The sequence below is a fragment of the Myodes glareolus genome, chromosome 3 (genome assembly GCF_982192425.1).
Source record: "Myodes glareolus chromosome 3, mMyoGla1.1, whole genome shotgun sequence".
Lineage (NCBI taxonomy): Eukaryota > Metazoa > Chordata > Mammalia > Rodentia > Cricetidae > Myodes > Myodes glareolus.
Window position 1 is genome coordinate 18,573,296 of NC_142028.1, and position 25,120 is coordinate 18,598,415.

At 46.5% G+C, this 25,120-nt stretch overlaps 1 protein-coding gene across 1 annotated transcript in view; it reads right to left on the reverse strand.

Annotated features, from left to right (window-relative positions):
- Positions 1–25,120, reverse strand: part of Etv6 (ETS variant transcription factor 6) — a 236,615-nt gene that overhangs the window by 30,916 nt on the left and 180,579 nt on the right. Inside the window, exons 3-4 of the mRNA XM_048432410.3 lie at positions 18,644–18,808; positions 8,907–9,041 (exon numbers count right to left, since the gene is read on the reverse strand). Of these exons, the coding sequence (XP_048288367.1) occupies positions 8,907–9,041; positions 18,644–18,808 (300 nt within the window). The remainder of the gene's footprint in view (positions 1–8,906; positions 9,042–18,643; positions 18,809–25,120) is intronic.

Sequence of the window (25,120 nt, forward strand, 5' to 3'; positions counted from 1 at the left end):
AACTAGAATACTTTATCTAACAGTATAACTGGTGCCCCTATAAAAAGGAGACTGTGGGCATGAACATGGGCATGCAGGGAGAATGCTACTTAAAGAGCAAAGCAGAACCTGCAAGACAAGCACCACTGTTCATCAATTGCCAACCAGTCTTCTGTAGTCAAGACCAAGTCTTGGATTATGTCCTCCTTCTCCGCCCTCAAAGAGACCAACCCTGAACATGGGCTTCTGGCTTCTGGAACAGCACACACTAATGCGCCATGTTTGCAGCTGTCTGGTTTGTGGTATTTGTTACGGCAGCCTAGCAAATCCTATATCTCCCTGTTTCCTATTCCTCTTCTTCAAGGTTCAACTTCTGCTTGGCAGGAGACTATCTACTGATAGCCTAGCCATCTCGACTGAATTCCCCTTTAGGGCCTAAGAAGTAGACTGACTGGAGTGTATGATAAAACATCAGACCCTAGAATGGTAGAAGCGCTTGACAGATGGGGCTGAAATGGTTCATTCATCTTCCTTCTCTCAGGCAGACAGACACTGCCACCTATAAGCAGGTTAGCTCCCCCAGCTGGCCAGCACTGGGCATCTATACGTCTACAGACATAGTCGGTGACAGAGCAGAGAGCTCTCCCGCCGTTTCAACACAGCAGCCAAAAGAAGTGACTTAAGAAATTAGGGGGTGGGAGTGGGTGACAGCTGGAGAGATGGTTGCTTCTGTAGAGGACCAGGGTTCAGTTCCCAGCACCCACGAGGAGGTTCACACCATCTGTGACTCCAGTTCTGGAGGATTCTCTGCAGGCATTGGACACATACATATGCATCCATGCAGGCAAAACACATACATACACATAAAATATCAAGGGGGACTTGGATGAAGTCTAGTTGTTAGAGTGCTTGTCCAACAGGCACACAGCCCTGGGCTTGATCCCCAACATTACATAAACCAGAAATGGAGATGCAGACCTGTATTTAAGGCAATCTGTGGCTACATAGTAAGTTTGAGGCTAGCTTGGGCTACATGAGACACTGTCTTAAGAAGAAGAAGAAAGAATCTACGGATAGAATTTGAGATGAGCCAACTAGACCTGTAGGGGTAAACCTATGCCTGCAATGACTAACAGTGCCTGGAGTCAGGGCAGCACGAAGTCAGAGTCTTGGAGTTGGGACAGCCAATCAGCAGCCCTTCAGGAGCAGACTTCCTTCTTTAGAGATGGAATCCACTGACCCCAGTTCCTGATCTCGAAGGGACTGGCTAGCTTTTCTCTAAGTTTCTTCGAGACTTCCTGCCTTTCTCTGGAGTTACTCATGCATGTAAGAATCTCCCTCCCAAGAAACTCAGCCACAGCAGACAGAGGCAGAAGACTGAGGGCTGGTGGGAGATGCCAAGAGACCACGTCCAGTGCCTTCCTCTGCTGTGGCAAACACGTGCCGAGGAGGAGAGGATGGAGGTCAGAGGGTCAGGGACACGTCGACCCTTGCCCCGAAACAGGAAGGAAGGGTCTTTGCCTCTGTTTCCTCTTCTTTTGGGCGGGAACGGGAAGTGGAGAGCTGGGCCTCCTCTTCACCCCCTGGGACCTCTCGTGACCCGCTGCAAGCTTTTAGAATCACAGCATGGAGAGGGGTGAGACGGTTATTCTCCTACTTAAATGTGGGAGGAGACAGCCAGTAGATTCAGAAGAAAGTTCTGGATGGGAGGGTGTAGCAAGCCCCAGGTTCCAGGAAGCAACATGAGTACCCACGGCCAAACAGGCCATGTTCTGCAAACAGTGAGGACCAACACTGTCCCACAGCAATTCTGACGGAGATGGTGCCCAGCTAGTCCAGAAAGGTGTTAGAGGGAAGGGGAGAGACCTTAACTACGCCTGAGAAGCATGAATCTGACACCTGAGCCAAGCATATGGAGCCCCTTCCTAAAGATGATGGCTAAGAAACCTGGAATTGGAAGCAGAGAAAACAAAACCCAAAAGGACCATTTATACTGATGCGGAGGTACTCAACCTTACTCGATTGTGCTTAAACATGGGCCAGGCTGCAAGGCTTATGCGTATTTTATCACAATTAAAAATTTACCAAAAAAAAACAAAACAAACAAACAAACAAACAACAAACCACGCCTTTAATCCCAGCATTTGGGAGGCAGAGGCAGGCGAATCTTTGGGAGGCAGAGGCCAGCCTGGTCTACAAAGCAAGTTCCAGGACAGCCAGGCAGCTAGGACTGTTTCACAGAGAAACCCTATCTTGAAACAACCCCCCTCCAAAGAATTTACAAGAAAAGGATTAAAAACTCAGCTAAGTAACGGGAAGACACGCCGAACAGTGACAATGCGTGACATTTACTGGGTGCCTGCTGACAGGGGCTTTTCCAAGGGCCGTTCTCATTCTAATCAATTTCTTTCTTACATAGTAGGAGGCAGGCACTGCTATTTTCCTTCTCTGACACACGGAGGAATTAACTTGTCCTGAGTCACAGAGCAGGTCAACTGGGGAGATAGAAAGTCCCTGAACCTAGGTGGTCTGGCACATGTCCATATGCTCTCTGGCCCCTTCAGATCTGACACAGTAAAAATATATAACAGAGATGTCACAGCCTAGCTGGTGGCCTCCTGGACACTTCATTTATCAACACTATTTCCAGTAAGACTAGAGAATTGCAGTGAGATTTTTACAATCAGCAAGAGGCCATGGCCTCGGCAGACAAAAGCTTCCTGTCTGCGGTACCTCTGCAGCCACTGTAAGGAAAGGCTGGCTGACAAGGGTGCTGGCTTTCACTCTCAGCACCCAGCGTCTGATTCAGACCCTGGCCTTCACACAGGATCCTGCCTGTCGCAAGGCTGGGAGGTTACTCATGTTGAGTCTACTAGTCCTGACAAAACAAACCATCCAGGAGGCTTACTCCATTCAATTTTGAATAAGGTTTTTAAAATTATGAACTAGGGCTGGGATGTAGCTCAGTTGGCAGATCTCTTACCCATCCTCCAGAACTACTACACTGGCCCAGTGGTGCCCTATCATCCCAGTGCTGGAGAGGAAGAGACAGAAAACCACAGGTTCAACATCATACTTGACTACAGAGTGGGTTAGAGACCAGCCTGGGCTACATAGACCATGGTTCAGAAAAGTAAAATAGGCCGTGAACTAAAAGACCCATTTGGGGGCCTCTATAGTTCTTTTTTGACCATTTTCGCTGTTTACATTTTATAGTGCAAGCAACGGGGGTCACCTGATCCACTGCACCCTAATCGGGTTCGGAAATTGCCTTAGTACTTAATCTCTATGAAACTGGCTCTTTTTCAATCATCTCCCCCCTCCCCCCGAGGCTGTACGAACACTGAAAACTTACAAAAACTTGAGAAGAACACTCTGGTCGTAAAATGTGCTTGCCGTGTATCGTGAGGACCAGAGTCCAGACCTACAACTACCACAGAAGTGCTGGGTGGGTGTGGTAACCCACCTGTAATCCCAGCAAATGGGAGGCAGAGACAGAGGATCCTTTTTGTGCAGGGATCCCTGAAGCAAGCTAGTGGAACTGGTGAGCTCTGGACTCGGAACCACTGGCCTCTACATAGATACTCATGCACACACACGGGTATCTGCACAAATGTGAACATGCATAAAACACCACGCATGCACCTGCACAAACATGAAGGTGCACACACACACACACACATGCATGTATAACACGCACACAAACGCACAAGCATGCATGTGAGTCTCCATATTGCCTCTTGGTGTGGAAGTATATTATCTGACTGCCCTGTCTCTATCTCCTCATCTACAAATTTAGGATAATATCATTTGCTTTTAGGCAGGCTGTGAAGATTAGATGAAATGAATATTTAAGTGCTTAAGAGGGCTGACATATAGCAGGACTCAATAAAAATTTTCATAAGTCTCATCTTAATTATCTCATTGAAGTTGTGTATGATTCCAAAGCAGTCCGTGGGCATCTGGGTTGGCAGTGATGGAAGGAGTAAGGTTCCCCACAAGAAAGAGACCACAAAATGAAACTCCCACATTAGAATGCACGTCACTCTGTTCCCCCCAAAGAGATGCCTGTTCTCTAAGTTCCTGGCTGTTCCCATGTGGTAGCAGCTAGGGAAAATGAGACAGCGTTTTGATGTGTAGAAATTCTCAGCATGACTTGAGAATTCCACATGCACCTTGTGACAAAAAGCTGTCCCGAGAGCATTCTCCCTCTCCATTTCACCGGCCACCACAGAAACAATCAGCCGGGCGCATGGGCTGTGTATGTGTTGACGGGGGTGTGTGTGCTCAAATGGTGGGATTAAAAATGACCTCGACCTCCCACTGTCTCAGGAAAGAGTGAAATGGGGAGTTTAAATGATAAGAGAGGGCAGAGAGATGGAAGGAGAGCATCAGAGAAACGTCTTCCTTCTCCCTACAGATTGACCAGTCCTACACCGTCACTCTGCAGAGCGCTAGGATTTCAGCCCAGACTGACAGCGTTTAGGGGCCCAGTGTCAACTGCATGAGCACACTGGGTTCATGGACACATCTCTTCCTTTTAGTTAGCTCCATGGGATGTTAAAGTAGCTGAGTTTGGAAACTACAGCCTTAAAATAAGCAGTCACCACAACTGAATGTAACCAGATAGATTGATTTTATGGTCATGTGCTGGTCCAAATCATCGGGAGATGCTTTCTGCGTCCTGGCTCTGGTGTGAGTGCCAGCATCATCGATTATGTTGCCTCCTCTCTATAAAACCGCCCACCTACTATCGAACTCATGGGCTACAGATACAGTGAGTCATAACAGTCAGAGCAAAGGGATCTTCTGAAACTGCACTTTCCACTACAAGTGAATGAGGTTATTGTCTGATGCCGAGAAGGGCCATGCTGCCAGACGTTCTGATAAGGTGATACAACCGAGACCAACGGGGCTTTCTGTGCCTGGGCAGCGCCAGTGGACTCTGTCCTGGGTCCTGTGTCTTAACTGCCTAAGACCTGGGTCTTGTTCATCTCTATAGCTTGGCTATGTTAGGATTTGAAACCTGTAAGTGACCTTTAGAACCATCTAATTTAGTCTCTCTTGTCACAGCAGGGGAAACGGAGCATCCGAGAAATGAGAAAGTTGACCTGTTTTGTTCTGGCAGAACTGGGGTCTGTAGCCTCATTTCCTGACTTCCAGGTGCTGTTCTTTAAACATACATACACACACACACACACACACACACACACACACAGAGACTCTCTCTCTCTCTTTCTCACACACACACACACACACACACACACACACACACAAGCACACAGTCTCTCACACACAGAGTCACACACACATGTGCGGACTTTCACACACACACACACACAAAGAGAAACACATACAAAGACAGACACACAGTTTCACACATGCACACACACACACGCATGCACACACAGTCTCTCTCACACAGAGGCACACACACGTGTGGGCACACACATGCACACACATAGAGACACACATACAAAGATAGACACACACAGTTTCACACGTGTACACACACAGACACACACAGAGACACACACACACACACACACACACACACACACACACACACACACACGTCCAGAGTGGTTCTGGTTTATGCCTGTTGCCCTGGCTTACTCACCGGCAGACTGTTGTGCCTTTATCCCAAGTCTTCCAATAATGAAAGAGACATTGTATGGTCAACCTAGTAATATTTCACCTTCTTCTTCCATAGCTAATAACTGAAGAGAGTAGAAACCGTGTTCCAGATAACTGCTCTGCTCAGAGCCTGACAGGATTCCAGAAGGTATGCTGTGGAGACTGTTTGCATCTGTGAGGTCACCATCCTATCGAGGGCGGGAAGCCCTGCACCAATCCCAGGTTCCCCACAGCTGGCACTGCCATACAGTTGCTAGAGTGGAAGAAAGGTGAGGCTTCAACGTACAGGACCCATGGGGATGTTTGTGGGGAAGCTGTCGATAGACCAAATGGGACACTTTTGTTCGGTGATATCAATTCCCATTGTGAAATGACCAGCATCTGAAGTGGCTGAGCTGGTGGCTGGGGTGAACTGAGGTCACCGGGTAGATGTAGCCTTGTGTCTGTGTCTTTGCACATTCTCTGTAACGGGATGCTCAGCCTCAGAGGGGGTCTGGCTGACAGATACTCAGTGCCTGGCCTCTTTCTGACCTGCCATTCATATACACACAGACCATCTCTACCCCAAGATCTAAGCTCTGAAGTGCTCTAAGGTCTGAGACCCCAAGTGTCCACATGATGTCACATGTGTCAAACCCCACACTTGACCTTGGCTGGCGGGTCACATTCAAAACATAGGCATGTTGGTCATTTGTAGAAAATTAAAATTATAAAAATCCTATAAAAATCATCTTTACACCATGTATATAAGGTATACACAAAATAAATGAATTTCAGAGATAGTCAAGTTTTATAATATTTACATAAATATATGCTATCTCAGGATGGGACCCAAGGCTATCTCTGAAATTCATTTGGGTCCCATCCTGAGATAGCATATATTTATGTAAATATTATAAAACCTGAAATGCAAACCACTTCTGATCCCACAAATGTTGTTAAGGTACTCAGCTTTTACCCACAAACACACACTCAAGCCACGTCAGTTGAAGACATAAACAGTTGGGCCAACACAGGTTTGTGTATCCTTCACTCTGTATAAAATTTGGTTTGTGTAACTTCATCTTACAGAAATTCTTTGAGACCAGCTCTCCCCATATTCTTAGCACATATCGCTCTATCCTCACCTGCCATTCGCTGACCCAGTGCCTTCCCAATAGCGGTGTATTACTTGAGACACTGCATGCTGAACTTGCCTGTTTTTTTTTTTTTGTTTTTTTTTTTTTTTTTTGAGGACCGAAAGGGGCTGGAGGTGGGGTGGGAAAGCCGCCATTTTGAAAGTATAAAACAGGAGGTAGCTTCTTCCTCTCACTCCTGGGTCTCAAATGGTTTTTCTGTTGACACTACCTGGGAGATAGGGTCCCCTGTTCATCTGAGATTTGGCATGGCGTCCAAACAGACAAAGGGGAAGCGAAGAAGTCCTCAGAGCTTGCTTTCCGACCGCTAGCACCAAAGAATGGTCTCTGTAGATGCCCTTGGGACTTTTAAGGGCTGATTCTAAAGTGTATCCACCTGATCTGCAGGGCCACGAAGCCCTTGACCTTGGCCTCATTAGCTCGTTCTCTTAGTGGCTGAGTTCACCACTGACCTCACAGTGCATGCAAGCACAGATCATCTGGGTGCGTGATGGGACACACCTACGTTTCCTTGGTTTGTGGGTAGCTCTCAGAGTGGGCCAGCTTTGTCTAGGAAGGATTAGCCCCTGCACAGAAGAACAACACTCCCCCTGCCCCCTCCCCACCTACTTCCAAATAAAATCATACCAAGTAGGAAGGAACCACATGCCTTCAACCACATTTGAGAAGAAAATTCCAAACGAAAATAAATATTTTTCAATAGTAAGAGAAAGAAGGAGGGGGAACCCAACCCATACCCCGTGTGTCTGAAAAGCCAGGCTGAGATAACACAATGCCTGCCTTACTGTCAAGCTTCAGTGAGCCCACCTCCTCTTCCCTCGAGTGGCTCTTGGCTATTATGCAAGCCGGAAATGAGAAAGGACAGAAGAGCAGGGGAACATCAAACCCGAATTGAGGGGAAGGGATTGTTGCTAAATTTAGCCAGGGTTACTGGAGGAGAGGAGAGGCTGAGAGTGGGTGGGAGCCTGCCAGAAACACTGCCTATTCTCTATCTCCTGCTGGAGAGGACCTGCTGAGACCCCCCCCCCCCCACTCCCCGGTCAGGTTCTTTTTTGTCACAAGTGCTAATTAAGAGAATACCAAGCCCAAGTTTTTAACTGTCTGACCGAAAAAGAAAAGTAGCAGTCCTGTGTTTGGGAATGATTCACTAGCCAACAAAACTTCCTGAGGAATAGGACCCTGAAATTGGCTTCAAAGAAAATATGTGTGGAAAAGTCTCACACTATGGAGTTCACACATCTGCATACTGGCTGCCTGCTCCACTGGGAGGGAGGGAGGGAGGACTTGATGGCCTTGGGAGACGTGATTCTGCTCAAATGTCATCACATTGGGCACAAAAATCACATTTCATAGCCCTGCATCCAACAATCGCTTGCCCAGGACCACACACTCCATGGTCCCCACAAGGAACAGCAACTATGACAGAAGTCTTGATACTGAGCTCACCCCAGCCAACCGTCTCTGATCCATGATGGAGAAAGCCCCTAACCAACGCCAACATCCCCTAGATTGGTTTTCGTCCTTCCTTCAGCTTTTATGAGTACCCAGCTGAAGCATATAATTTGCCGCTACTTCTCTCTACACCCACAGAATCTCAATTCTCCACGTTCTGATTCTGGGCTAACCTCCTTGGATTAGTTCTGTGGTAGAAAATGTTCATCATTGCTGAAGTGGGGTGATAGATGGCTCACATGGCTTTATTTATCTTATTCTATATGGATTATATATATTTGAACATTTTTATGATGTTCACCAGTCAAGCTCTCTATAGATCTCTCTCTATCCCAAGGCCTTACCCCTACCTAACTGGAAGATTCTTGCAGTGTATCAGAGCCTTCAAAGACTCCTCTAGTCTCCTCCTTTGATAAAGGTGAACCTGCTTCCTGTACCTGGGCATCATCTTTCCTCACTCTACACCCCTGTGTATGTTACTGTAATCCGTGTTCATACTGCTGACTGTGAACTCCAGAGAGCCAATGTGTGATGCCTTACTAATCCAGGCGACTCCCCCAGTGTATGCGCACGGTAGGCACTCAATCCATGGTTCCTGAATGAAGAATGAACTTACAGCGATAAGAACACCTTAGCAGCTAACCACTCAACCCCTTGGTTTGTCTAAACCACAGGCAAGCAAAGAGAAGCGCGATCCAGTACCTTCTTCATGGTTCTGATGCAGTAGGACCTCCGGCTTCGTGTGGATAGAGTTCCCAGGGTGGAAGAAAGGTGAGAAGAGAAGGCGGGGTTTCCTCTGCTTCAGAATGTGCTGGAGGAGCTCATAGAGCACATCGCCTGGGGGGAAAGGGAACAAGAGATGGAGATGGGATGCTTTAGTTAGGCTACCGAAGGAGCCACGGAGCTGTGACAATAGCAGAGGTAAGGAAAGGATGTTACCTCACAGAGCAGACACGGATGGGCACAACATCCGACTCAAATGTCAGGGCTGTGTGGTTCTTAAAAATTACTATTATGTGATTTAGGTTAAGTTTGATTTATGTATATGTGCTTGTGCCATGTGGGTACCTGCAGAGGAGGCTGTCAAGTAAGTGATGCTATATGGTACACTTAGCAAACTTACAGCTTGCTAAGTGGGTGGGTGCTGGGGAAAACGTTCTCGTAACTACACCCATAATAATAAAGATGACAAGAGAAAATTCTGAGGTGGTGGATATGGACATCACATTTACTATAGTGATGATCTCACGGACATATAGGTATCTCCAAACTGATCAAATTATATACTTTCTATAGCTCTCGTAGGTTCATCAGCTCTCAACAAGGTTGTTTCTACACGCTGAAAATAAGAGCAGGTCATCGTGGTGCACACCTGTGATCCCAGCACTTGGGAGGTAGAGGCAGGAGCAGCAGGAGCTTCTGACCATCCTGAGGATAGCCGGGGCTACCTGAGACCCTGTCTCAAACAACAATAACAACAAGTAAAAGAAGGGTAATATACTAAAGTTTGGGGACTGGAGAGATGGATCAGTGGTTAAGAGCACTTGTTGCTCTTTTAGAGGACCAGGGTTCAGTTCCCAGCACCTATGTGGTTCACAACCATCTGTAACTCCAGTTTCAGGGATCTGGCACCCTCTTTTGACCTCTGTGGGCACTAGGCACAGATGTAGTATACACACATACACTCAGGCAAAACATTCAATACACCTAAGGTAAAACGATGTGTGTATGTGTATGTGTGTGTGTGGGGGGGGTTCAGAGGTCAACTCTGTGCAGCTGGCTTTTCCTTCTACTTTATGTGTGTCCCTAGAATCAAACTCAAGCAAGCTGTCATGCTTTTGTGACATATACTCTACTCAACGGGCACTTTCCTTGCCTACTCCCCCTTAAATAATATAAATTGTTTAATGTCAAACATACCCAGTCTAAATAAAAAAGCATCTAGACAACAGATGGGCTAACACTATAGATCCTCCAGAGGGGGACTCATGGATTAGCTTGGTACGAGCAAAGGGCCCACAACTACATTCGGTTTTGAAGATGTCCCCATGGTACTGATGCTTTAAGCTGCTGAAATGATTGATACTGGAGTGACCTGCTGTTTGACGTTAGAGAGCCCATCAGAGGATGATCCCAGAGCTGGGGGAGATTCAAGCTGTCTCAATGTCTTCCTATTTTTGTGAATATACTCTTTTAACATCTCTCTCTGCTTGCACTTCAGAATTATTCAAAGAAAATGACATCTTTTGGTAGTTACATTTTAAATGTGCAAAACAACTCTTGGATTCTTCGTAGAATTTTTACCTCACAAATTCTTGATAAAAATTTTACCTGTCAGCTAGATGGCGTGGTAGGAGGCTGAAGATGGAAAATTTGAAGCCAGCCTGGGCTCATACAACAACAACAGCAACAACGAAGACAATGACGACAACTTCTGGGGAGAATCCATCTTTCTAACTCACTCAGAGCCCGGGCTGGGGTTGGAGGTGTTAAAAAATAATCAACTTCATTAGTGTTGGTCAGAAGGGGCCATTCTCTATAAAGAGCTGGGACAGTGTGGGGTTGCGCTTTCTTTAAAAATATATCTAGGCATCACCCCAAGGTCCTACAAGCTCCACAAAACTATCTCAACATGTCAGTGCTCGGGGGGGGGGGGGGGGGGAGGAATGGTGGGTGCTGTAACTTGGTATTGAAGTGTGTACTGAGTAGATCATTAGACACACACACACACACACACACACCCTACCACAAACTGGTTCCACCCCTCTCTGGCTTTGATCCAAGTTCACAATGCAGGGGAAACTCTATAAGGATGGGTGATTAATTTTTAAAAAACACCACAGGCCGTACTGTCCTCCCCACATTCTTCCTAACACAGAGATATGCAGTCAATAATTGTACCAAACAATGGGCCTTTGTCTCTGATCTTAGCCATTTTTAAAGACGTTCTAATTAACAACTTAATTTAACTGTGTATTTTGGGCTACAGATACTGCTATTTTTTTCTTCCAAACCAAGCATGAATGCAGAAACACTTCATGAGTGGTTTCTTCCTCCAGACCTATCTACTGCCTCCCCCTGTACCAAATCGGGTTGTATAGCTGGTTGCCCTTTTCCAGGTACCCACTCCCACACCCCAAGGAACTTCCCTAGCTAGCTGCTACTTATTCCACCCCCCATCTTTGAATTTTCGTTACTGGTGGGGTAGTTAACTGCTGCCATTTACAATTAGGAATAAATAAAGCCGAAGACCCCAGTCTCAAGGGGGGTTTTCTTAAGATAGGACAGGCAGGCGGACACAGAGGAGCTCTGCCCACACTTTTGGAAATGATGTGGCAAAGCAGAACCTGTACTGGGTACCAGGTTTCAGAGCTTCGAAGGGTTTCAGTGCTCCGACGAGAAGGGAATGCAGAACCCAAAATATAGTCCTATTTTAACGATTCACATTTTAATCTCATACAAAAATAAGTCCCTAATCAACACTTTTTTCTTTCCGTTTAGTGTAATGTCTTCCTAACCCTTCCTAATTTACATGGCCATACTGGGTTTGAGCTTGTGGATTTGATCAATGTTTTATTTTGGCATTATGCAGAATAGAAAATGCAAACATTAAAGAAATGTGTTCTTGATGATTACTATTAAAAAAAAAAGTCTGCAATTACTGTATCCATTTTGGAAGGGGAGGCCAGGAAATACAAATTTAGTGTCTGTGAAGGGTGTTCAGTGTTATTCCCTCAGCGAGGGGCACAGACTGCAGACGCAGTCAGCCTGGGTACCAGGTCACCTTGAGCAAGTCCCTGGGTGTCTCTGCAAAATGCACACTGTAGCACCTGCCTCTTTTCCTCATCATAAAGGGTCAAGGACAGTAATGTAAAGAAGGACTTGGAACAGAGCTGGTGTGCCCACACCTCCTCAGGCTGGTGAGGGGACTAAAACATGGGCCAGGAGGACAAAGCCACTTTCTTTTCTGAGTTCTTATTTCTTTAAAAAAAATATTCTATTTACACTGGGCAGTGGTGGCACACATGCCTTTAATCCTGGCACTTGAGAGGTAGAGGCAGGTGGATCTCTGTGAGTTCAAGGCTAGCCTGGTCTACAGAGCGAGTTCTAGGACAGATTCCAAAGCTACAGAGAAAAGCCCTGTCTTAAAAGACAACACACACACATACACACACAAAATGATTCATTGTTACTGTGTGTGTGCATGTTCATGTGTGTGAATGTCACAGTGCAGGCGTGGAGGTCAGAGGGCATCCTGGAGAGCAGGTTCTGTCCTTCCACCATCACTTGTGTTCCAGGCATCAAACTCAGGTCACAAGGCGCTCACAGCAAATGAGCTCACCCCATGAACCATCTGGGGGGGGGGGTGTCCCTGGAGTTACATTTCTCTACGGCGGAATGGCTAGATGTTGCCTTGGGACCTGACAGCTACTTCCTTCAACATGCCCTTTAACTGCCTCAGGCCTGGGCTTCCTCATTCAGACTCCAATCACTGTGTAGAATACCGAGGATGCCTTGACTTGGTCCACATAACAGGATGAGCACATGCTACATAGTAAGAGCTCCTCAGCACCGGCTACAGCCGGCACCGGCTCTACCATCAGGCTACCATCCTGCTCACTGACATCATCCAAGTAGCCCAGGACAGTCAGGTCCCACACGGAGAACTGAGGAGCAAGGTCTGGGTTTTACATTCCCCTTTGAGAAAATGACAAAGAAGGTGAACCAAGGCCTCTCTCCCCCAGTACCTCATCCGGCCACACTGGGCTAAACCCAGGGTTGCTGACATGTGCTCTGCCTTCATGTCTTAGTGTGTTTCACCAACAGCTGGTAGGGAAGGAGCTGTATAGAGGGGCTTTCCCACAGAAGAAAGCCTAGGGAGGGTGCATCAAGCAGCCTCTGCCAGAGCCTTACCTGATGATATCCATGCAAATGCCTTTCACGGGACTGGTTAACAGTATGGAAGCCTGAGTCCTAACTCTGCCAGGAGAACTTAACTTTATGACCCTTGCATGTGGGCACAGCTGGATCAGACATGGCTCCTCAGCAACCAGAGAAATGGTTGGATCAGCTATGCAGGAGGCAGTATATTGTACAGGCACCGTGTGTAACACTCAGTAGCTCAATGTACCTGTAACAACTGGGGATATTAGGTTTTAAGGATTCTAGAAATGTCTTAGATTGGCTCACACTTCTGCTCTCTAGGAGTCCCCTTGCTCCCCTTCCCCTGCCAAGAAATGGCCTTGGCGGAGTAAGTCCTATGGTGGACAGCCAGCCCTGGCATAAGAAAACCATTTTTTTGATGACTCTAGTTGGTAAAAAGTTCTGTTGAGTTGGAATCTGACTTTCTTGAAATTCAATCTTGGCTTCTAGAGTGTTCAAAAACATTTCTTGCCTACAAAATTGCTACAACTTCCTAAATAAATGAAGATGGCCCTGCACCTCCCTCCATGTCTACTACCCTCTGGCCCCTCTAATACCTACCTGTTCAGGGAACATATTCTTCAAATCCTTAAATGTGCAGATAAACTCATTTGTCTTTTCTTAATAATAATAATAATAATAATGTGTTTATGTGTATGTGTGTACAGAGGCACACAACAAAGCATACACATGATATTCAGAGGACAGTTTGTGCGAGTCGGTTCTCTTCTTCCAGTAAGTGTCTAGGATCAAAGTCAGATCACCAGACTTGGAGGCAACCACCTTCATTTGCTGAGCCATCATGCCAGCCCAGGACATCATATTTAAAATGTGAAACTGGCGACTCGCCCTTCAAAGGCCTGCACACACTTGGACATGTTTTGCTTTGGGTGACTCTTCTTTGAGAAGTCCCACATTGCGCCTTACTTTCTTCCAAGCTTCTCTCTTAACCCTTGTGAGTAAGCCTGTACTAAAGGACCTTCAACACCGCTTCACAAAAACCAAGCTAACATTAACAGATCTCTGGAAGACAGAAGGTATTTGGAACAAGTTGTCTAGTTTCCTACTGAAAGCAAAGCTTGAGCCATGGAGCTCAACAGTGTGCCTAACTTAGCAAATCTCCATATTCATAGAGCTCAACAGTGTGCCTAACTTAGCAAATCTCCATATTCTCAAAAGAGGAAAAACTGGTCCCAACTAGTGCCTTACAGTACTAGGCAATGAAACCCAGGCCTCTGGTTGTGGAGCCAACAGCTGGTCTGTCCATATATCTGCATGCAGATGCACTCAGCTCAGGCACACAACACTCCACAGAGGTGGATCTACCATGACACTGGGACCTTTACTTACATCTTCCCTGGAGGCAGAGCTGGAAACTGAAAATGTCTGTACCTTCCAGCTTTATGTCCTGATACTGATACATTATTCTGGGTCACATATGCACACTGAAACACAAACAGCTTCAACACGTGTATTCTGACATGTATTTTGAAAGCCAGGCAACCTATTTTGAAATCTTAAATCCTACTCCCCCCCCCTTGGTGTTTGTGTGTGTGTGTGTGTGTGTGATGGGGTGTATGCACTCAACTGCACAGGTACATGTATGTGGAAGCCAGAAGGGACTTTGGTGTCTTCTCCATCATCTCTGTCTTGCATGGTCTCTCAGTACACTGGAAATCCACCATCTGACTAGGTCAGACAGTCAGTGAATTCTTAGGACATGCCTGCCACTCTCTCGGTGCTGGGGCTTCAGACACACACAGCTGTGCTCAGCTTTTTATGTGAGTGCTGAGAATTTGAATTCAGATTCTCAGGCTCACACACACCCACTGGGCTAGCTCTCTAGCTCCAAATTCTATTATCTTATTGGAATTTCTCTCAAAAGCTGGGCCGGACAATCCTGACTACTCAGAGGGCTGAGGTGGAGGATTGCAAATTCAAGATCCACCTGGGTAACCCAGCATGACCTCTGTCAAACAAGGAAGCAAGTGGGGGGGGGGAGGTGGCAGGGAGCATAAGGGGTGGGCGGAAGGGGGAGGGTGTAAGGGGTAAAGGTAAATAAGGTTGGATATCAGCACGTGAGGCTCTCTGTCCAATTCTTGGTGGGGGATGAGGTGGTTGTTTAAAACAAAAGAGACAGTGAAAAGCACCAGCCTGGTAGTCCTGTCAGTGTTTGAAGATCAAGAACTCAGAGACCCTACTATAAGCGGAGGTGGGGTGATGGGTGGTGGTGGGGTGGTGGGTGGTGTGAAAATTATTTATTTTACTTTTAGAGAACAGAATTTGGGCTCCAGAGCAAGGCCAGCCCAAGTCTGATGCCTGGACTTCAGACTGAAGCTGTTGTCTAGGCAAATCATTCTCCCTCTCGGACTCTTAGTTTATGACTTAGTTACACTTGCCTCTGCTTTTGTGCACAATGAGAATAATGCCACGGACCTGGCAGGAGAAAGGAGACGGGCACCGAACACTGGCCTCACAGAATACACATCTACTAGGAGGCATCCCTTGTGGGCATGGCTTTTATTAGCTCCAGGTCATATCTTCTCAATACTGCATTAAAGCACAGACACAGCTTCATTACGCTTCTTTTGTGTGTGAAAATTTCTTGTTCCTTCTGTTGGGATAATTCCATACAGAACTTTCTAGTTTACAGTCAGAATCATCTTAGAATCTTGGGGTTCAAGGTTTCCCCGTAGCCCTCCCCCCCCTCATCCTTTCGTCCTCATCTTTCCTCCCAGTCCTGATCCAGCCCTTCCTCACCTGGCGTCAACCATCCCCAGAAGTCATTAGTTCTGTTATCTCTACTTCTTCTCTTAGCTTTCTGGTTTTTCCTGCAACGGAAGCCTTCCCCACACTGCTCTAGCTGAGGTCACCTCCCCAGTGTCAAATCAAAGGGCAGTTGTGGTACTGGGGGGAACAGTCCCACCTTGGTGGCATTCACTGCCAGGAATCATAACCTGCCCCTCCTAGGACGTTTCCTGGCTGCCTAGACTGCTGTTCTGGCTTTTTTCCCACCTCCCAGCTCCTCTTCCCCTAGCCCATCAATATCGGGTTTCCCAGCAGTCTCTCTTGGACCACTGCATCTGCTCCCACAACGTCACTCCACTTGTCACAATGCTTTCTGACTACCAGGACTGCATTTACTTATCTCCTAGGGAAGTTCCTCTTGAATGATTTATGGACAATGTGTCCAACACAGAAATCTTTGCAAACCAGAAGGGGTTCCCTAGTTCAGTAAATGCTGTTACCTCATCAGGTCAGAAACTGGGGGATAATCCTTCAATCTCTCCCCTCCTCCTCATCAAACACCCAATCAGTCAACAAGTCTGCAGAGTCTGTCTGCTAAATACTCTTGGGATTGTCCCCTTCTCTCTTGTCCTGCCTTGGTTCTAATCACCACCACCGTTTCAAGACTCCAGCCATACTGCCCCACCTCCACACTGCACGTCTGCTTCTTGCCAACCCTCTGCTTCAGCTCCTGAATAGTATGTGCAGGGCCCTGAATGATGTGATGAAGGAGTAATAACCGAGAGGACAAGTAAACAGGTAGCTGCTGAGCTATGGAGTATTATATTGATCATTCCAAGTTTGCCTAGCTAGTTTCATCCTGGGGGTGGTCGGGGTATTTCCAGTTTACAGGGTTATAAATAGACTCGCTAAGGACATTTTTCTTTGTCCACTACTGGATAATTTCCTTGGGATATTTTTTTTTTTTTAGGAATGGAATTACAAGTGAAAGGCTGTGATTAGCTCTAACGCTCTATTATGCACTGCTGGTGTTCCAAGGGCTAGGGCTAGAGGGCCACTGCCTAAACGCCATCTGCTACTTGAGAGTCTCTTCTGTGGCTCCGCGGCTTCTCCCTTCTCTGTGTCAGCGAGTTGACACTGGAACCCTGACACTGTTAAAGCGTGGACTTTTCAGGTGATGATGGGCTATGCGCACACTCTTGACAAGCAGATTATCATCTCAAGTAACACACTCCCCAGTTTGCAAACAGTTCTCTCCTCTGTTTCATTTTGACTCAGAAATGTGGGTTTCCTTTTGACCAATTATAAAAGAGAGAAAACGAAGTCAGTAAAAGCATGCCTGGTGTGGGAGGCCTAAGTGTTCAGCTTGTCAAGGGAGTCTCTGCTAGGTCCTTTCTGCCTGTGGCTGGGTTAAGAACGGAGCCCGCAGTTCACCCTCAGAGTCCCATGGTGAATTCAGCGGTAAAAAAAGCAGGGTCACATGCCTGGGGGTAGAGGACCCCCCACACGCCCATTACTGTGATGGGACAGTGTGACAGCGTGAGTTAGGAACTTCGATTGGCTCTGGTTCCCAAGCACTCTACTTAGTCTATTTTGGTGGCTATGCTGAACTACAAACATTTCATTTACTATGGGGAAAGGTAATCCATTTCAGATCAGGTATTTCAGTGATCTACCTCACCCAAATGGACCCCGCCTTCTAAAGTGCTCCCAACACACACACACACACACACACACACACACACACACACACACACACACACACACACACAGAGTCTTGGAGACAGTGTGTCTCAATATGTATTTCAGGCTGGTCTCCTACTCATGATCCCCCTGCCTCAGGCTTCTGTGTTCTAGGATTGCAGTCCACACCATGATGCCTGGTTTGCCAATGTCTTTTTTTTTTTTTTAACTGAATTAAAGGAACCTTGAAAGTGAGTTTCTTTTTATTTTTTAAACAGGGATGGAGAGCATAATATGAATTAAGTCGATAGAGACTTGAGAGAGTTTGTTCATATAAAATAATGGACATATAAATCTCTTCTGCCTGAATGCTATGCGAGCAGTAACTCTAAATAAGAGCGAACACAAAGTGAAACCTGTCTGTTCTCCTTTATTAATTGGGTCTCTCTGAGTCTAATAATCAAACACGTCTCCGCATTTTAATCACCCCAGATCCATTCAACGGGGCAACTCTTTAACTGCTCAAGGACTAGATAACGTGATTGTGTGAAGGTATCAGCAATGCTCAAACTCTTCCTTTATTACTTGACGGTTGTTGTTTTACATAGGGTCTTAGGCAGCCCAGGCTGGCTTTCAATTCATGACCCTCCTGCCTTAACCTCCTGGATGCTGGGATTACAGGTGTGCACCGCCATGCCTGGGTCTTTAACCATGTCTTTAACACATACCTATGTTTTTAACCGAGTGGCTCACAGCACATGTGCTCTTAGCCATCTCTTCTAAAGTCTTTAGGATCGGGGCAAGGCAGATAAAAGGGGAGGAACAGAGCTTTTCTTCTCTATTTGATGGGACCCTAGACCCCTTAAAGTTCCGGCATCGAGTCATAGGTGAATTACTTCCGACTTAACAGTCTCTTTGATCTGGAAACTTCCTCCTCCCCACACACTGGCCAATGCCAGTAAATCTCCTTTTTCATAAGTAGTCATGGAGACCTTCTGTGGTGAGTAGGGCTCAGGACGAGTTTGGGAAGGACCAACCACAGGCCATATTTTCATGCTGAGCCCATACACGAACCAGACTCTCACCTGAATGAGGAGATCGGTAGCGGAAATCCTCTTTGGTCAGCAGCAGGAGCGCCTTGCCGTTCATTTCGAACGTGTTGCTCTCGATGGGCCTCAAAGAAAACTCGTTTTCCGCCCACTTGAGCCACTGGGCTACGTCATCTCTGCTCCAGTAAATCGGCTGCAAGCCTGTTGGGAGAGCATAAGGCGGAGAGAAAAGAGCTTGTCAGCTACACAGGTGGGACAAAGGGGGAGGGGACAGTCTTGGAATAATAAACAGAACCGAGACTTTATGTCTCCAGAGCCTTCGGTTGAGTTCCAAGGCCCAGGCTTGTAAGAACTTAAGCGTGGGTCACATTAACGTTTTACTTAGAGGAAGAAGAGGGGAACCCCTTTCTACGTGTTTCAGGGATGACAGGTCTTCTTAAGAGTCTGTCCCTGGGGCTGCACTAAGGTCAAGTTGGCGCTAACGCGGCGGCGTAGGACTGGAAGCACGACACATCTCAATGTATTCAGACTCCGAGCTGATGTGATTGTGGCCCAGCGCCCTCTGAAATGGAAGTGTTCCAGAGCTGGTCTTGACCCCCAGAGCTGCCAAAGATGAAGTGTCCCCTAAAACCTTTTCCAGGAATAGTCATCTACTCAGCCTCTGGGAAGCGGCAGGCTGGCCTCTGGCGAACGCAAAGCCAGAGTAACACAGAAGGTCCTTTGACTCACTATTTGTCTTGCTGATGGACTGGAAGTGGGTCAGATGTCACCAACGGGGTGGTTCAGGTTGTATCTCTGGGAGGCAGGGAGTCTGTGTTTTTAGTTCATTTTGCTGCTACGGGAAACTTTGACAAATCCTTCCAGTGATTAGAACAATAGTTCTCAAAGTGGGACCCTTGGGAACCCTCTGGGCTCCCAAAACCCTTGCACAGTGTCTGTGCAGCAAACACGCTTTTCAGAACAATAGTAACATGATTTTCTCTTTTTACTCTCATCCTTTCCTGAGCACATGGGGAATGTTCTAGGAGCTACATGACCTGTGGTATCACACCAGGCTGCATACAGAGATGGGAGTCCAGCGGTCTTCTATTAACCTGGACACTGACGAGGTTTGTGAAAGCATGTAACACTACTGTTGTTTGCATATGTCTTTTAAAATATATTCTTTGAATACATATCAATATATGCCTAGTCTGCTGTTCGGTAAGTTAGTAAATAGTTTAAAAAATAGCTTATAATATGGTAAGTGTTGCTGTAAGTCATGAGAGCAAAACCTCTTGCGTAGGGGGCGGGGTGGGGAGTTGGGAAGAAGAGTCTTTGATAATTATTTAGAACTTGAATCCTGACAGTGCAAGGGCTGCAGAGCTTTATCTTCCAAAATCACAGAATCAAAAGTTCAACGAGAGCTCAGTGGGACCAGTGTCCATGCAGAGCTACGGCGCATGCCTTAAAAATGTGCCCTTCAGCTTAATCCTGGAACAAACCACTTTTCCCCCTAAACTGGGCATGATGAACTACTACTGTCTGATCCCTTGGATGCCCAGGCTGCTGAGACTGCGGGACAAATAGATCAGATTCCAGAAAGTCTTCTCAGAGTCTTCCAGGCTCTGACCATGATGGCTGGCTCCACCTTCCAAGATGGCTTTGGAGAACGGAAGTTCCCGGAAAACTCCTTACAACCAGTCAATTGGCTGGGCCTGGTAACACAGCTACTTGGAAAGAAATGCAGGGCCACAAGTGGCTGCCTGGGCTACAGAGTGAGTTCAAGGCCAGTCTGGCAACTCAGTGAGATCTCATCTCAAGTCCAAAGAGGACTGGGGTTATTGTTCAGTGGTAGTATGCGTAAGGCCTAAAAATCAAAACCACCAATCCAATCCAAACTCCAAGAATTTGAGTGTGTTTTCTTGACTTTTAAATTTTACGGCAATGTTTTTCATGTGGATCAAACAAGTAGCATTAAGAGGTAGCTACTGTAATATGTGATTGCTTTTTGACCTTTAGAAGCAAACAGGACCACTAAAGGATTTGAGGTTTTGTTTTTGGTTCTTGATTGGTCAGAAAGCAATGCCTATTCAAAATGATTTCTGGACACAGAAAGGGTCCACCTCTTCTTAGAAGAGGCTATCCTGGGAAAACCTTCAACTTCACTTCCTACTGTCAATGGTGCCCACTTTGAACAAGAACAGCAGGCCAATTTGTGACTTCAGACATACTGGAAAGTGGGAGGGGATGGGTGGAGGTTCCAATCAGGCTGGCCATAGGAAAGCACCTAGTGGCTGGAGGGCTTTTAGGGTGACGCAGGGAACCGGGGCTTGGGCAGCTTGTTGGGATGTCTAAGTAAATAGAGAACCAAAGCCTACCTAAAGAGGGGAAATGAAAGCAAAATGCTGATGTTGCTACTGAGGACAAACTGAAACAGAGAGGTGGGTGAGAAGGGGGCGGGGGCCACAAGCAGCAATTTGAGGTTCTTTATTCTCTATGGAAGAAAATCCTCATGAGTAATCTTTTCCCTAAATACAAAACGAGTCACACACTCCCAACAACACTGCTGGGCAAGAATAACAGTTTCTCTTCTCACTTCCCATTAATCTCTCCCACAGCTCAGCCTTGAAGCAACCAAGGCCACAGAGCTTGGAAACCCCCTCCCCAGGAGCCCACACGGAGGCGCTGGGCACGTGGACAGCTGGAGGGCAGGTTACAGAGAGCACTTGGCCGCTAGACAACAGTGACCCTGATGCCGCCAGCAACCTGCTTGGAGGACACTCAGGAAATCGATCAGCCTCACTGCACTTCCATTAGCGTGAGGAGAAGGTGGACAGCTCACTGAGCCAGAGACAGGCTTGCTATGCAGTAGTGTTTGTTGCACGTTAAGTCCCTTTGCTATTTCTTTTTTTAATTCAATGGGATAAAAAAGCTAGGATATAGCATGTGCTTTGTAATTTTAACAGAAAAAAAAAAAAAAGAACTCACTCCCTTCAAGGGCCCTAAAGCTCCATATGTTAACGTGTGTAATGGGATAGGGCTGGTACCTGGGGTAACTCTGGTGTGACGGAGGCCATTTAGCTTACTAAACAGTCATTTATGCATGTCTACACACCTAGCACTGTTCAGAGCATTTCAGGAATGGTAGTCCGTTTAACTGTGTGCTTGCACAATCGCTGATGGAGGTGCGAATGGGAAATGGAGACCGGATGCACTTAAGGGATTCACCCCATGCCGGTACGATTCTAGCAACAAGTGGAGCTGAGATCTGAATCCAAGGACTCTGATGCCAGAATCTGCTTTCTTACCCAGCCATTTTCCATCCACACTCAGAACTAAGACTGGCTTTCAAAAAGACTGAGGAAATCGACTCCTTCCCACCCAACACTGAGATCCTTGGCGGAGGGAAGTTATCAGCAGATTGAAGATAGGGAGAAAAAAAAAACCTCTGCAGATCCCAGGGAGACAGATTTATGGCTAGGAGGAGGAGGGAGGGGCGTGTGGGACACTATCGGATGTGTCTGGGAGGAAAGTGCTTTTTTCACAGGCTGCTCAGCGCTGACACTGGCTCTTGACTTCTTGCCCAAGTCCCAGCTGTGGGTGGGACGAAGGCTGCCTGAGAAGGGAAGGGTGTGTAAGACTTGTTTCCCAGTCAGTTCTGGCAATTTGGCTCAACAAAGAAAGAATTTACATGTTAATAACGAGGAATGAGGGAGGAAGGGAGAGGGAAAGAGACAGACAGACAGACAGATGAGAGAGAGATGAGAGAGAGAGAGAGAGAGAGAGAGAGAGAGCCTCTTTGATATTATCCTATGTGTACCAATGTGCCACAAAAACCATTTAACTATGACCAGCATTCTTAACACATCAATTACTTTTCGGAGAGTACTTGGTGAGAATTTTGTATGGCGGAACCGAACTGCTATGAATGAGAAAATTATTAAGACAGGCCTTATAATAATAAGAAGGCCTTATCCTACAGGCCTTCTTCCCTAAGGAGGGGCAGTAAAGTTCGTGGGCTCACACCCTCCAGTGATACAGCCACACATTCAATTCATACATACATACATACATACATACATGATCCATACATACATTCAATTCCATGTTCAACGATGGCCACCACATCCATCAGGGCATCCTCAGTCCATGCCCAACTTTCTGAGTTATGCTTAAACTAGTGATGGAAAGTTGATCGGGAGTCAGAAGCTGGGTTCTGGTCACACGTCTGTGGCTAGTGAGCATGAGATTCTGGAAAGAACACTTTGTTGTTTTCTGGATCAACAGCTTCATCTGTAAAAATATTGGGCTGAAAGTGTGTGGCCAACTAGTTCCAGCAGGGTTTAATAAAGTCAGAGCGCACCTATGGAATCTGAACCTTAAACACCAAACAATTCAGCCAGCCAGGATGTATGTTTTCTGACAAAACTACTTTACATTCGTGATCATGATCCTAAGATTTTGGAGCTTCTTGAAGGTCCTTCTGAGTGATGGAAGGCAGGTTAGTGCTTAAGAGTGTGTTGCAATGTTCTAATTCTTTGCAAAGTTGTCAGCCAGCATGGCAATGATGAGCTGCCCCATAATAGCTTGCCCCTTTCAAGTCCTTAGGTGCTATGCATGAGTTAACTCCCCTCGTTCATAAGAGCCCTGCAATTGGCTGGGTTCTCATTTCAGTTTAACAGATGAGAAAATGGAGAGCTCAGAGATGGTGGGCGTGGTTTGAACATTACTATACTCAAGTTCCTTTATTGTGTGTGTGTGTGTGTGTGTGTGTGTGTGTGTGTGTGTGGTGTGGTGTTTGAAATGGAACCTAAGGCCTCACACACGGTCCGCAATTGTTCTGTTGCTGAGCCACACCCCAGCCCAAGGCCTTTTTACCACTTTGCCTTTGGCAAAGACATATTTTCATTTTGAACTCTCCGTATTTACAGGAGTTTGCCATGGAGTCCATGCACTGGAAGGCGGAAGTCGAGAATGTGAGGGATGGAGATGCCACAGCAATGCTCTGACTCAACCCTGGTCTCCATGACTGATTAGAAAACCAAAGCCTGGAAAAGCTTTTCCATACCACGCCGGTCAAGCCGCAGGGATCCATGTGACCTCATCACTTGACTCGAAGACAGCAACTTTATGACCCCTGACCTAGTCATGACCAGTGACTAATCCTTCCTTGCCTGGTCATCTTGTCTATAAGAAGCAAGCTAGAACTACAGTTTTTGGAGCACGCACACCTATGTTCCGTTGACTCCTAAGGCAGCACAGGAATATGACGTGGACCTTTCTCTGACTGGACAATACAGTTCAATGACAATGAAGCAAACAGGTACTAAACTCTAAAACCAAACCAAATCCCAATGATAACTACAGTTCTTGCCTTAACAGAAAGACCACAACAGTCCAGAGAAGTAGAAGTGTTGGGACTGTTGGCTCCTTAGTCCCACTATTTATTTTCTTTATGTTAATTTTCAAATAGGTCGACAGTAACAGCCAACCCAAGCACTTATTCTGTGCCAGGGGGTGCTTTATATATACTGTTCACTTAATTCCCTTAGCCCCAAAAGGCAACAATCACGGAAGCACAGAGAACGTCAGTGACGGTTGGGATAAAGCCACAGAGCCAGGAAATGGACTAGTCAGCATAGGAGCCCAAATGGTCTGATGCAATCAAAGTTCATAGAACATATCTGCCTCTCTATCCAAGGCTCTCTGGTACTTTGACAGAACACAAGGGACATTAATAACTTATGCATTTCCTAAGAAGCCACCTTATTTTTTATGGTTACATTAATGGCAACATCTCTGCCTGTACATACATAACTGGTGCTAGGAATCATCCCACTGTAAGAAGGCATGTCAAGCTACAGCTGATTTAATTATTCTAGCATGCTGCATTCCACTCAGATATGGATCTCTTTCTAGTATCATCCACATTACAAAGCTTCTATCACGAAAGTTTTGATAGGCATCTGTCATCCCCATGGGTCAGTGAAAGTTCTGGCCCGGTGAGGCCTGAGATGGGAGCATGCTAGTGACACACCTGCCCCTCCTTTTGACGGGTACCAATCAACTTCCTAGCTATCAACCCATCTCCACACTCATCAATGAGATGGAATGCTTTTCTAAAGTTCAGAAATACACCAAGTACAAGCCTTTCAGCAACTTCACTGAGGAAGCGGAAATGGAGAGGGACCAACCAGCGTCTGGCCTCACAGGGATAGCTTTTTCTCTGTGCTCACACACACAGGTCTCAGGGGTTCATCAGTCTCACTGTTTTTGTCTATGTACACACTTCCCCTCACTATCTACTCCTCACATCAGATCATCACAGCACCTTTTCCTCTTCCCATTATGCCAAGGGGCACTTCTGGGCCGCCTGATGTTCCTAGAGAGATCTCTGGCCTGGCATGACATGAGTCTGGGCCACCTAGAAGAACTCAGTTTTGCTCTCTCAATGAGTCTACCCATCTTGAGCGCTCTGCCTGGTGGTCATTCTCCTTGATGAATGAGAGGGAGGAGTCAGAGGGCGAATAG